Here is a 14,360-nt window from a genome sequence, read left to right on the forward strand (position 1 = left end):
GATCCCACAGACTGAAGCCTGCCAGGCTCCTCTGTCCATGGGATTCTCCAGGCAAGAATACTGGAGTAGGTTGCCATTTCCACCTCCAGGACAATCTTCCCAACCCAGGGATTGAACCCAGGTCTCCCGCATTTCAGGCAGATGCTTTACCAACTGGGCTACACAGGAAGTCAATGCAATTCCATTCAATTCCCAGGCAAGAGGTTAAATCTTGAAGAACAACAAAGAACAAAGTGTTTAACATTAACAGATACCAAAGTTCACTATAAAACTACTGCAATTGTGGCAATGCAGTACTGGAACAAGAAAAAAATAAACAGACCAATGGAAGAGGATCCAGAGACAGACCCCCACATATACCATGTTCAGTGGAGAAATGAGTCTTTTCAATGAGTTCTACTGCAGTAGTTGGACATCCATAGGAATAAAAAAAAAAAATCTTAACTTGTAACACATAAAAAACAAATTCCAGAAGGATTATAGATTTCTAAGGTAAACAACACAGCTTCCAGAATATAACACAGGATTCCTCCTGGTTTTCATACAGGCAAAGAATCTTAATGCATTCATGTGTGCATGCTCAATCGTGTCTGACTCTTTGTGACCTCATAGACTGTAGCCTGCCAGGCTCCTCTGCCCATGGGATTTCTCAGGCAAGAATACTGCAATGGGTTGCCATTTCCACCTCCAGGGGATCTTCCCGACCCAGGAATTGAATCTCTGAGTCTCCTGCTTTGGCAGGCGGATTCTTTACCGCTGCACAACCTGGGAAGCCTCAAAGAATCTTAAACAAGGAATCAAAAGCATTAATCACCAAAATGGATGATAAGCAGCTGAAAAAGTGATCAACACTAGTCACTAGGGAACTCTATATTAAAATCATGAAGAAAAGAAAATTACAGTGATATACTACCACCTACCTGCCTGACTGGTTAAATAACTTTTTTTTTTTTTAATGTAGAACAGACAGTACATTTTTTAGCCTGGGGTTATTGGGATATCCCAATCTTCTGGTCTCTTTTTCAGAATCTACAATCTCACTAAGTGACACAGAACAGCAGTCGAGGGCTTGGCCCCGGGGAGGGGAGCAATCTGGGGCGGCCACTTAGCTGTCACGGGGCTGAAAAAGAAAGATTTTTGTCCCTTCTGAGCCTCGGCTCCCCATCTACAGCGCTTGGAGGATTAACCCAGGATTCAACAAAAGCTAACCATTCATGAAGGTACTTCCTTCTTCATTATCCCTGCTCCATCCTCTTCCAGACCTTGGGTCTGGGGCATCTCCAGGGAGACTGGGTCTCCTTGGATCCCCCTCTTGTTCCTGCTTTTCTATCATAGCCTCTTGCCTCCCTAACCGGGGCACCAAGGAGGATAAGTGATTGACAGGTCCTGAGATGAAAGAACTCACATGGGATGCAGCCAGGTTCCTTCCCTGGCCATCTCCCCAGAGCAGCGACCCCCACTCTGTACTCCTGCAGCGAAGGCGCTGGCAGTCAGGATGGTGGCAGGAATTTGCAGGGGAAAAAAAAATAAGTAAATGAGGAGCATTTCCTCAGTTTTAAGTTACTCTTCTGGACTTTTCTTTTCCTTAAGCTCTGGCTTCTGTTACCCTTAATATAACCGCTAGGGTCCAGATAAGATGCCATCTGAATTAAAAAGAGCCTGTAATTATATAGCAGGCTCTTTTTGACCTCAATGTCTTCATAATTCCAAGAAAGGCACCACGCCCAGATGGTGGGGCAGCTGCCAGCCAAGCTGGTACGTGAGAACCACCGTGGCCCAAATGGGGGCATCTTTTGGACAGTAATAACAGTAATGTTTAAGATAGCTGACGCTGCGTGACGACACGATGCCAGGCCCTAAGCTAAGCCCTATGCGTGCCTCAGCTCATGCCGTCCTCCCCACAACCCTCTGGGCTAGATGCTGTCATTAACATGAGTGACCAAATCACCAGCCACCACAGAGCCCAAAAGTCAGTCACTGTTTTGAGCCTTTAACAAAATAAACTCCACTATATAAGCTTTTGCTCCTTTTTAAACTCACTCTTGGGAAAGTTTGATGAGAGACGGATATACATTAAAAGCAGGACTCCAGGTGACTTTGTGTATATGTGTACAGGCCTGTGTGTGTGTGTGTGTGTGAGAGAGAGGAGCACCTGCCTGGAGGGGATAAATGTGTATGCCTATTTGCCTGTGTAAAAGCATGTCTCTGTGTGTATGTAAGTGAGCCTGCCTGTGTGTGGGGTGTGTGTGACTGGGTAGGGGGATGTGCATATGTATATGTATATGTGAGGGGGTGAGTATTGATATGTGTGGGTGTGGGTATGGGTATGGGGTTGTGTGTGTGAGTGTGTGGGTGTGGGTATGCGGTTGTGTGTATGAGTGTGTCAGTATGGATATAGGAGGGGGGTTGTGAGTGGGTGGATGCAGATGTGTGGCACGTTGTGTGTGAGTGTGTGGGTATGGATGTGTCTGGGTGTGGAGTGGGTGGGCGGGAGTTGTGTGTGTGAGTATGTGGGTGTGGGTATGAGGTTGTGTGTATGAGTGTGTGGGTGTGGCTGTGGGGTTATGTGAGTACGAGGCTGTGGATATGGGGGGGTTGTTGAGTATATGGGTATAAATGTGTGGGGGACTGTGTATGTGTGTGGGGGTATGGATGTGTCTGGGTGTGTGAGTGAGCCTGCCCGGGGTGGTGACAATGTGGAGGAGGGGGGGACCTTCCAACCAAGGCTCCTGGCTGCCTGCTGGCCAGAGACCAGGCGTTCCAGAGAGCCGAGAGAAACCAGTCTTTCGAGCACCCTGCCCAGGTCACGGTAAATGGGCCCTGCAGCAGGGGAGCGCCTCTGGCTGTAAGCTCTGGGGAATGCTCCAGCAATCGCAGCTTTAACCCCCAATACAACAGGCTGGAGGCTGCACACTCCAGCCCTCTGGGCTCCCCTGTCAGCCACAAGGAACAGCCCAGCCCTCAGCCTTCGGAAATCCTCCTAGATGCTCCTCCTAAGAAACTCAGGGATAGAAAGGGATTTCATTTCATATCAAAGGAGAAATCTGAAGAAGGGATCTAAACTCTGGTCCAAAGAGCAGAGCAGAAAACTGTACACAAACAGTGATTTCAATGTGAAAATACAAAGGACAGTTAATGGGAGAGAGTAGAGTTAGTCACTTAGTTGTGTCCATCTCTTTGCAACCCCATGGACTGTAGCCCGCCAGGCTCCTCTGTCCATGGAATTCTCCAGGCAAGAATAATGGAGTGGGTTGCCATTCCCTTCTACAGGGGATCATCCCTCCCCAGGGATCAAACCCGGGTCTGCTGCATTACAGACAGATTCTTTACCACTGTGCCACATAGGAAGCCCAATGGGAGAGAGCATGACAATAAAAATGAAAATGATTTTGACCCTGTTGTTTTGTCATAAGACTTTTTAAACTTAGAAGAAAAAAACCATTGAAGGAACTTCCCTGGTGGTACAGTGGCTAAGACTTCATCTTCCAATGCAGGGGGTGCAGGTTCAATCCCTGGTGGGGGAGCTAAGATCCCGCGGGCCTCGAGGCCAAAAAACCAAAATATAAAACAGAAGCAATATTGTTACAAATAAAGACTTTAAGAATGGCCTACATCAAAAAAAAAGTCAACAATCATTAAAAAAAATTTTAATTTCTTAAAAATTTATCACAATAGATCAAAATATCAAAAGTGGTTCTATCTACAAGAGCACAGGCTTATAGATATTTTGTTTTGATTTCTGTGTGTTTTCAAAGGTTCTGATAATAATATACAGGTCTTTTTAATTCACATCAATGAAAAGAAAATCCCACAATCAATGCAACAGGAATAGACTACGTAGTCTAGAATCCAGCCCATGAAATGAGCCAGAAGTCTGTGCTGTAGCCAGGAAGCTTTGTACAACCAGATGTCCGTCCTGGATGCTCAGGTGTGACGAGAGGTCAAGACAAGCCATCCTTCCCCACGGGGAGGGGCTGTAGGAACCAGGGGCTCTGCCAGAGTCAGTCACCAAGTCAGTGACAGAAGGGCCCGGTCCATCCTTCCCTTCTGGGCACACCCCCCTGTTACAGTGTCTGAGAAACAGGCTTGCAGTCCCTGCCATCGAGGAGACAAGGAAAATGTCACAAGGCACCATTCCTCTCCCTCTAGGATGTCCCAGCTGTTCAGTTACCGTGGAGGGTGGCACACAACGCTCGAACCTCCCCGCCCCTCTGGGAAGGCCTGAGAGGCAGTCACAACACACAGAAGCAGCGTTCTCCAAGGATGGCACCCAGAACTGAGCAGCTCATTTGTCACCCCGTGATCTCATCCAAGTGCTTGTAGCACGTGAAAAGAGCCGTGTCTACTCTGCTTTGAAAAGCCAGCTGAAACATCAGACTTCTACTGACAAGCTTCACTTCCTGAGTCTCCTGCCTCTTATCCACTTCTCCTGCGGACACAGGTCTGCAGCTTGGGGTTTGATATCTGTGCACTGTCCGATACCCTCTGTCCTGACCAGAGTGGTCCAGGGAAACTCTGGAGCTGGTCTTTTGAATTAGGAATACAAGACTCTTGACAAGTAAGGCTCTAAGCACCTCTTACTAGGGCCTGGCTGTAAGGCAGCACCTTCTAGGACACATACAAGAGCTGAAGGAAGAGGTCTGTAAACAGAAGATGGCTCAAAGTGCTCTCAGCTCCAGCACCTCTGTGGAAGCTGTCCCATGGGGGGCACGATGCCAGTGAGGGGAAGAGGTGCCCATAAGCCTCACACTGAAGAGAAGCAAGTGGCAGCCTGGCCAGCGTCTTTTCAGCTGCCCGCTGGCATCTCTGTCTCTCGCTCAGATACACCGGCCCGCGGAAAGGCTTCTGGAGATCAAATCACCAGCTCAGGTGGAGACTGTTTCTAGGTGGCGCCGTCGAGTCCAGGTGCGGGACTGCCTCTGATCTCCACTCTGGAGGCTGCCCTCTCCCAGCTCCTCCTGACGACTGTCCCATCCCACACCTGGGTTCGCTTCAGCCCGGCTCCTCCATGCCTCACACACGCTGCTGGCTCTCAGCTGACTCCCAAGCCTTTCAGCCCCATTCCAGCCTCACTACCAAGCCCACGTGGCACCTGACCTGCACGCCTACCCGGGTGGACTCTGCCCTCGTGCTGCTCAGGGTGGTCTAGGACCAGCAAGCAGAGGCATAACCTGAGAGCCTGCCAGAAAGGCGGCCTCTTGGGCCGCACCCCAGCCCCACTGAGTTCTGCTCGTGCCCCATCTGCACATGAACGGGAAGCCCAGGAGGGTATGGACACTCACTGACCCACCAGACACCCTGGAGTCCCAGAAGGGGTCACCCCGTCATTCTTTACCGCCACCCCTCCCCCCACCCTCGCCACACTGGCTCTGCTCCCTCCTCTGCCCACTTCCCTTAAATGACATCTTCAACCTGAATCCCAGGCAAAAACCTCACATGTTCACAAATACTTCCCAGTCAGACTTCAACATCTCTGAAATAATCACTGGGTCCTGTCCTCCTAACTTCAGAAGTTTCCGGAAGCCTAGGTCTTCCTGGGAGCCCCACAGTGCCTACCTAAGTTTTGTTTACACGTCTGTCTCCCTAGTAGACCACAACTTCTGTGAACAGGGCTGTGTTAGTCCTGACTCCCAACAGCCAGCACACCGTCTGACACACAGGATTCCAAAAATTAGATGTCTGTTCAGCAAATGAAAGAACAAGCAGGCGGAGGGAAACAAGATACTTTTAAGGTGCCATATGGTAGGAACCAAAAGCAAAAATTATGCAGTGTTCCTTCTGGCCTTTATAAAGTTGTTTCAGGAATAAAATTAAGCCACTGGGGAAAACTGTGATGTGGCATAGGAAATACGGGAGGAATTTTTAATGAAATCATTTCTAGCTTTTTCCCTCCAATATATAACCCATTATCTATAAGGAGGAGTAATAAGTCTAAGGTTACCTCAGGGGTCCGTGACCAAGCTGTAGAGTTTAAACTCAGCTCTTTACTGGGGGCTAGGTGGTTATAAAGTGGGTGGGGAAAGATAAGATGACTAAAGACTAATGTCTGGGAGGGGAGGAATGAACCCGAGGGAGGGGCAGAGCAGAAGCTGGAGGGTGGGTTTCAATGAGGGGCGGGGCTTCCAAACCCTCAAGTGGAGGAGAGTTCATTCATTACTGTGCTTCCAGGGTCTTCAGAGGCATCTGTGGTGAAGGAAAGACATGGCCAGCCAGCAGTAGCCCAGGGAGGCTGTGTTTTCAGATTTCCAGCTGTAGCCAAACTCAACTACAACACCCGGTACTGCAAACATTCTAGGTGAGATTCCAGTAGAAGAAGGACCAAGGTTCAAGCAGCAGGAGCCTCCCAGTGGCCTGACAGCTCCCACCAGCTAGCGGGCCTTGCTCCGGGGGCCCACAGCACCAGGCATCATGTCCCACACATTGTACAGGGCTCAGTAAACACCTGGCAATAGCTGCCTTCTGCTGGGAGGCAGAAACAACTGGGAAGCAGTCAGGTGGGCATGCTCAGTCACTCAGTCGTGTTCAACTCTTCATGACCCCGTGGACTTTAGGCTCCTCTGTCCATGGGATTTTCCCAGTAAGAATACTGGAGCAGGAATACTTCCTTTTCCTCCTTCAGAGGATCTTCCCTACCCAGGAATCGAACCTGTGTCTCCTATGTCTCCTGAACTGGCAGGTGTATTCTTTACCGCTGAGCCACCTGGGAAGCCCAGGGTGCTGTTACCTCCTTGCTTTAGTCTCCAGGGGAAAGCTCACAGCCACAGGCTTGCAATGACTCTCTGCGACTGTCTCTAAGTGTGCAGAGCATATTCATGATTCTTGCTGGTGAGTGAAGTCATGTCAGCTCCTGATGCTCAAAGACCGCTTATTCACTGAGAATCTGAGGCACAGGGAAGGGGAACCAGGACCCCAAATTCTGCTTCTCAGGCCATGACCCGAACCTCTAACACATGTGTCTCTGCAGGAGCTCCTCCTGGCTTTCCTGGTGCAGCTGGAAACTGTCAAGTCCCTGAATAACAGCACCACACACCCATTTGTCTTTATCCCTTATCAGCTCCTCAAAATTCTAACACTTCTGGGATGGGGATAATTCTCAAATCTGACAGGTCATTCGTTCCTTCAGTGACTTTTTAATCAAAGTCTTACTATGTACCAAGAACCATTTTAGGGCTTCCCTGGTGGCTCAGCAATAAAGAATCTGCCTGTAATGCAGGGGACATGGGTTCAATCCCTGGGTTGGGAAGATCCCCTGGAGGAGGAAATGGCAACCCACTCCAATATTCTTGCCTGGGAAATCCCATGGACAGAGGAGCCTGGCGGGCTACAGTCCATGGAGTCACACGAGTCCGACTCGACTGAGGGACTAAACAACAAGAACCATTTTAGGGGCAGGGATATACAGGTGAACAAAACTTAGACCCTGACCTTTGGAACAGTGGGAGGAGACAGACAATAAAAATGTAAACTCATAAATCACACAGTTGTTAGAAAGTGATAGGAGAAAAAGAAAAATGAGCACAGGGTGGGTCAGGTTAGATCAGGAAGGTCAGGGAGGGACCAGGGATTACAGTTTTAAATAAGGGTGACAGGAAGGCCTCACTGAGAAGATGAAGCAGACATAAGGGAGAGGAGAGTGAGCCACAAAGTCTGGGGGAGAACATTCTCCTGAGGGGGCAGCCAGCACAAAGGCTCCAGGCTGGAGTGTCCTCAAGGCCAGCAAGGCCGGCCTGGCTAGTGACAGAGCCACTCACTTGTTGCTCATTCATTGTTTAACAAACGTTTACTGTTCATTTCTTCACCAGGCAAATGAGTGGAGAAAATGCTAATAAGGCATGATGCCAACCCTCAAGGAACTCACAATGATGGTGGGTAAGGTGGAGATGAAATGACCTTAAAAGAGGATCACACCCACAGCGGAAAGACTCTGGAGGGATTCAGGGCTCTCATCCAACCTGGAGGTGATGAAGGGTCCCCCAGAACACAGAAAAGCCCCTTGGCTCAACTAGGTAGGCACCCTGGCTCAAATATCTGTGCTGCTGACAATGCTGGCTGTGTTAACCTGGCTCATTGGTTTTTCTTAGCTAAAAAAAAAAAGAAGCCTGGGACCTCCCTGGCAGTTCAGTGGCTAAGACTTCACGCTCCCAATGCAGGGACCTAGGTTCAATCCCTGGTCAAGGAACTAGATCCCACATGCTGCAATTAAATATTTCACATGCTGAAACCAGAAAGATCCCATGTGCCGCAACTGACACTCAGAGCAACCAAATAAATAAATATTTTAAAAAATGAAATAAAAAAGAAGCCTTCTAAAAATCGGATTTGTAAAGAAAAGGCAGTACGTTGCAGGTGTACATGAGCATTTGCCATGCCCAAGAGGACCTTAGACTGAAAAGGTAGATGCCAGAGGGGAAGATGTGGGAGAGATCACACTCTGGGGAGCCCAGCACAGCCACGAGTTAAAACTAGGAACCAAGAAGTGAGGCTGTAATGCCCAGGGCCTCACAATGCAGGGAGCAAGCTGTGCACCCACGGCATTACCAGCAGCCCCTCTAGGCGTCAGCCTCAGGCTACAGGCTTGATAAGGAGGAGGGTCCAGGGACTAAAGTGAGTATCTGCAGAGCCCCACTCAGCACAGCTCTGCGCTCAGAGATGCTAGCTCTGTTTTCCCAGCTTCAGGAAGTGGTGGTACTTTTTTTTTAAAAAAAAAAAAGATGAGCCCAAAGATGGCCCTGCCGAGATTCAAGTAAGCTCCCACCGTGCTGATCAGGGGCTGGGAAGCCTGACCATGCCAATCCAAACGGGTTGGATCCAGATCCAGGCTGGACAATGCAAACGTGCTTGTCGGGTGTGTCACCAGCAAGTCCCAAAGACCATAGAGGTGGTTAAGGAGGAAGCCGCCCTGCTGAGTCCTAACCCTGCTCCTGACCAAGCAACATAGGAAAAGTCCTCCAGGCCTAGAGGCTGCAGGATGGGGGTGGGGCTCAAATCCCCCCTGCTCTTCTGTTTGGACTTGATACCTGGGAGAAACAGATTCCTGGGTCTGCCCACAATGAAGCTCCCCCGGGGCTGTGCCATTACCACCAGCCCCTCTGCAGACCACCTTACAGGCTGTCTCCCACTCAGGCTTATATAACTGGAGTTCCCCTCAGCGCTGATGCTGAGATTCAGTTTGTCAAATGGAAGACGAGAAGGTACCCAGTCCCCACCCTGGCTCTAACCCCAGCATCCCAGCCAGGCCAGCTCCTCCCTATCCTACCCTGTCACCCACTGATCCAGCCAGTTGAGGCTCTCCAGAAATGAGCAACAACGGGCTGAGGTCTTGCCGCAGCCAGCAGGAGTCCCACGTGTGGGGAGTGAAGCAGAGTTCTGGGGTTTAGGTAACCCCTCATTCCTTTATAAGGAGCTCCCCTTTTGGTCTCCTTACTGCCTTTGGCCGAGGAGGGTTTTGCTCCATAATTGACTTGTTTACTGTCACTCGGAGTGGCAGAGGCAGGAGAAAAGTTTTGCTAGAAGTAAGGAAAGGGGTGTGTGCTCTGAGCTCCAAGGCTGCCGAGTAAACCCACCAAGTATCTAACTACCAAGAGCATGTGTGAGAAAAAAAACACCAGGCCGACTGAAGATACCCAGCAGACCACAGGAGGGAAGCTTATGTGGGGCGCCTGGGAAAGATAGAATAACCAAAACTTAATCTGCTCGCTTCTGCTGAACAGTCAAAAGCATTACTTGGCATTGCTCTCAGCACGGAGCCAATGTGTGCCCTCCCAACTCGGCTTCCGTGGGCCAGGCGCTCCAGTGACACCTTTCTCGCTTGGCTCCAAAACCTTCCAGAGCTCTGAGCACCCAGCAGACTGACTGCCCTGACTTTCAGGCTCTTCCCAAGGCCCTGGATGACTCAGTCTCTCCCCTACTGACCACTGATCAGCAGAGCCTGTACCCACAGGAATGGAACCACCTGCTGAACCACAAACACATCCTCTGCTCCCCAACTCAGCTTCTCTGCTCAAGGGGTTCCCTCTGCCTCAAGTACCAAGTCTCCCCAGCTTTCAAGGATCTCCCCAAATGTTCCCTCCGCTGTGAAGGTTTTCTGGGTACCCCAGCCCCTTCCCCACCCGACCCCAATAGGAAGTGCTGGCTCTAGTACCATGCCCTAACCTCCATGCCCCGGTGCTGGCCTCCTTGAAGGCATTAGCCTCTGTCCATCCTGCTCCCACGTGGGCAAGTGTGTCTTGCCCTGCTTGGATTCACTGGGGCACAAAGCACAGTTCTGGCAGACGGCAGATGCTTAAGAACTGTTTCTGCTGGCCTGAGTGCCCATCCCTACAGAGGCATAAGAAGTGCTGGGCAAAGGGACAGAGTCACGTAAATGGAACACTAAGATCAGCAGACACAAAACAAGTCAGGATATGCGAGGTACCACATAGAGGGATGCAGGAGCCGCATCCTAGGGCCTTACCCTTCTTGAACTCCTCCAGCATGGCATCCAGCTTGGTGTCGTGGAAGACGAAGTGCACTGGGTGGTTGTAGAAGCGAGTGATGGTTTTGAGCGGGGTGCAGTCATCGGGATCCACGAAGGCCAAGTCCTTGACGTAGAGGATATCGACGATGTTGGACTGCTCGTCTTCAAACACAGGGATGCGGGTATAGCCGCTCTCCATAATCTCCGACATGGTGTTAAAGTCCAAGATGGCATCGCTGCGGATCATGAAGCAGTCCTGCAGCTGGGTCATGATATCCTCTACCGTTTTAGTCCGCAGTTCCAGGGCACCCTGGATCATGTTCAGCTCCTCTTTCACGAGGTCATTGTAAGGCTCGGTCACCTTCAACATCTCCATCAGCTTCTCCCGATTGTAAACTGTGCGGATCTCCTGACCCAGGAAGAAGTCCAGGAGCTTGCTGATGGGGTAACTGAGGGGGAAGGTGATCAGCATAAAGAATTTGGTGAGGATGATCGTGTTGGCACCCACAGCCAGCCCGTGTCGGGAGCACAGGGCCTGAGGCACGATCTCCCCAAAGATGACAATGCCGATGGTGGAGGAGGCCACGGCCACCAGGCCGGACCCGATGAGGTTGTCTAGAAGGATGGTGAGGGAGGTGTTGACCAGCACATTCCCCAGAAGCAGGGAGCAGAGCAAGTAGTTGCCCTTGCGACGGATGGGCTCGATCTTGCGGGCATAGCGCCGCTCCTTCTGAGTGCCACAGTTCTGCACGATGCGCAGCTCCATGGGGTCCAGGGCCATCAGCCCCAGATTGAGGCCGGAAAATATGCCCGACAGCCCCAGCAGCACCATAATGATGAGGATGTGCAGCCAGAGGGGCAGGAGCCTCCCTGCCTCCTCCACCATGAGGAGCAGCGAATCTTTGTCCGTCCACCTATGCCAGGACCCGTCCACGCCTGCCCGGGTGCACAGCGCATACAGTTTCATGTTCTCACTCCTCCGGAGGAACTTAGTGAGCACCACCAGCATCCCCGACGTATCCCCGCGGCTCACGTTGACCAGCTTCTGGACGACCAGGTCCTTGGTGAGCTCGGGGCAGTTGGTGGAATTGTGGAAGGTCTCGGCGTTGTCCACCTCAGTGAAGGAGATCAGGTTGCTGGAGAAAGAGTCCAGCCTCTGGCCGTACAGCCTCAGGTTCACCGTGCTGCCCTCGGACACGTAGATGATGCCATCCGTGTTTATCCCACACGATTTGCTGCAGCTCGCCAGCCTCATGCCCAGGATCGCGCTCTGCTGGGGGTCGCCCTGGCCGCGGACCCCCCGCGCCCACAGCAGCACCAGCAGGACCAGCGCCGCCAGGAGGAGGCGCCCTCGGGCCGGCCCGCCGCCCGGGCGCCCGCCCCCGCCCACCGGCGCCATGTTGCTCCGGCTCGGCAGCCGCCGCTCCCCGCGCCCCGCCGCGCAGCCCCGCTCTCGCCGCCGCTCCTGCCGCTCCGCCGCCGCCGAGCCAACTGTCCGGGCCGCGGGCCTGACGTCAGGTCTGCGCCCCATCTGCCCCGCCCCGCGACCCACGCCTCTAATTTGCATGGGAGGCTCCGCCCCCTGGCGCGCGGCTCGGGCGGCCTTCCTTAAGGAAGTCCGGCATTTAAGGTGGCGTGGCGCGAGAGCGCGGGAGCGGCGGGTGGCTGTCCGCCCCGCCCTCCTCCTCGCCAGCTTTTCCGCCCTCTTGGCGGGTCCTGCTCTCCTCCGCGCCGACCTGCTTTGCCTATCGCACTGTTCCCCTTCTGCAGCCTATCCTGGCCTCGCTTGCTGGTCTCCTTCCCCTTCCCCAAAAGAGCTGCAACGGAGGCGGTGACTCTTCTCTGTAAGAATCTCCGAAGCGGCACCACGTGGTGCTCGGGCCAGAAAATTGCTTTTCCTGCTTTGAAAAAAGAAAAGGAGAACCCAACCTGAGAGCAGAGGCCTGAGGGAGGTCTTCACGTCCATAGGCATTGTTCTGACCTCTGCACTCCTGGGGCTTTTGCCCCCCCACCCCTTGTCCAGAGGCCAGAAGTTAATCCCCCAGGACCAAGCCAGAGATCTCTGGGGCCAGTGGAGGGGAAATCTGGGGAACCAGATGAAGGGAAATGCAGATAGAAGCGGCATGGTCTGTCATTTTCCTTTAGGACACAAATACTGAGCGCTCCGGTGCCAGGCACTTGTTCCAGGCTCAAACAATATAGCAGTGAATGAGCCAAAGATCCTGCCCTCTGGAGTTGGCAGTCTAGGGTAGGAAACAGGCAGTCAACAAACACATATAAGGACTTCCCTGTTGGTCCAGTGGTTAAGAATTTGCCTGCTCTAGAGAAGCCCCTGTGCCGCAATGGAGACCCAATTCAGCCAAAAAAAATTTTAATACATAATATTTTTTAATCCTCTCAAACAACCTTAAGATATTTCCATATTACAGATGAAGAAATTGTGTCTGGGCACAAATCAGGGCCCACCTAGACTGTCATCTTAAGAGCAGGCTAGTGTGACTTTCGGTAAGACAAGTTGGAATGTCTCTCAGCCCCAGCTTCTTCATCTGTAAACTGGGGGTAAGAATGATTAACGCAGGGACTTCTCTGGTGGTCCAATTGGTTAAGAGTCCGCCTTCCAATGCAGGGAATGTGGGTTCCATCCCTGGTCCAGGAACTAAGATCTCACATGCCATAGGGCACCTAAGCCCGCACTGCAAATAGAGAAGCCTGGCGCATTGCAAGGAAGAGTGCACCTGCCACAGCTAATACCTGACACAGCCAAACAAATAAATAGAAAAATGCTAACAGAGCACCAGTTCACTAAGCTTGTGGGAACAGCTGCCCTAGGCATGGAACAGGGCAGGACAACTCTGTGAACGTTCTTTGACTAAGTAGCTGTTATTGTTATTACTGTTGTTGTTGTTATTGTCTGCCCTTCCGGGACCAAACTCCTAACCCCAGATTGTGGTGACTGACCAGCTGGGACAGCTGCGTGTGGAAACGAGCTGAGAGGCACGGCGCCAGGCCCAACCCTGAAATGACTGCTTCCTGGCCAGCCCTCCTCAGTGTCAGTCAGCAACTATGAACTGAGTGCCAGGCACTCAGGGTGTGGGGAGAAGACCAACCGCAGCTGCCAGTCCTGTCAGGTGGGAAGGAGAAAGACCGACAAACATCCTTAAAATAATCGCAGAGGTGTGCTGACAAGAGGATCAGGTACCAGGTTGACCACTGGGTCTTGGAACAAGGATTTTGCCAGTCCTGGAGACACAGAAATCTGTTTCCCTGTCTCTCTGCACAAACACTGGTGTTTATTCTTATAATGGCGTACTGTTTGCCAGTAAAAGCAACAATCAATACCAGCCGGAAAGAGACTAAACAGAGAGGAACAATCATATAGTGTTTAGGAAGGTGGCAGAAGGCTGATTCAAATAAGCCCTGTTAGCAGGGGTAGTGAGTGTGGCATCCCAGGCCAGCCTAAAGCAATCCCTTGCAGGGAGGTACCTCACTTCATATTTCACAGTGAGAACCCAGCTTGCCAGTTTTTCGGAAAACAGGACCCTCAGGTGGGCGCTGGCCAACACAGGACACAAGCAGAAACTTTGACCAGCTGTTTCCACCTACCTCCTCCAACCAGCATGTGCCACTGCCTGGGAACAAGTGCAGTCTCAGGAGTCTTCTGCCCTCGTGGCTTTCCAGCCAGTTTTAGGACCAGCGCCCTCCCCCAGGGTCCTTAGAGACTCCCATTCTATTATCGACCAATTGGTTGCTTTTATTTCTCCCTTTTCAGATGTCTGGACTCAGAAGCGTCCTATGCATGCACTGAGCCCAAGGACAGAAACAAGCAAAGAGAAGGAGGAACAAACAGAAGCTTTCAAGAAACTTAGGTTAAAAATGCAAGGGGTGCGTCTTTCCTGGTGGCTCA

At 51.6% G+C, this 14,360-nt stretch overlaps 1 protein-coding gene and 1 long non-coding RNA gene across 3 annotated transcripts in view; one reads left to right on the forward strand and one right to left on the reverse strand.

Annotated features, from left to right (window-relative positions):
• The window catches only part of CNNM4 (cyclin and CBS domain divalent metal cation transport mediator 4), a 37,458-nt gene extending 25,186 nt beyond the window's left edge, over positions 1 to 12,272 (reverse strand). Inside the window, exon 1 of one of the 2 annotated variants that reach the window (XR_014051919.1) lies at positions 10,454 to 11,917. Coding sequence is in view for 1 of the 2 variants with exons in the window: in XM_081484607.1 (XP_081340733.1) it covers positions 10,454 to 12,023 (1,570 nt within the window). In the remaining variant the exon portion in view is untranslated. Of the gene's footprint in view, positions 1 to 10,453 lie in introns of both variants that reach the window. The other variant, XM_081484607.1, reaches the window with a different exon arrangement.
• Positions 652 to 3,928, forward strand: LOC145503930 (uncharacterized). Its single transcript, XR_014051922.1, has 3 exons — positions 652 to 931; positions 1,027 to 1,220; positions 3,756 to 3,928. It is a non-coding gene; the product is annotated as an uncharacterized LOC145503930 (long non-coding RNA).
• Positions 12,273 to 14,360: the final 2,088 nt, after the last annotated feature.

This window comes from Giraffa tippelskirchi, chromosome 4, assembly GCF_054371585.1.
Source record: "Giraffa tippelskirchi isolate mGirTip1 chromosome 4, T2T-mGirTip1v1.2.pri, whole genome shotgun sequence".
Classification (NCBI taxonomy): Eukaryota; Metazoa; Chordata; class Mammalia; order Artiodactyla; family Giraffidae; genus Giraffa; species Giraffa tippelskirchi.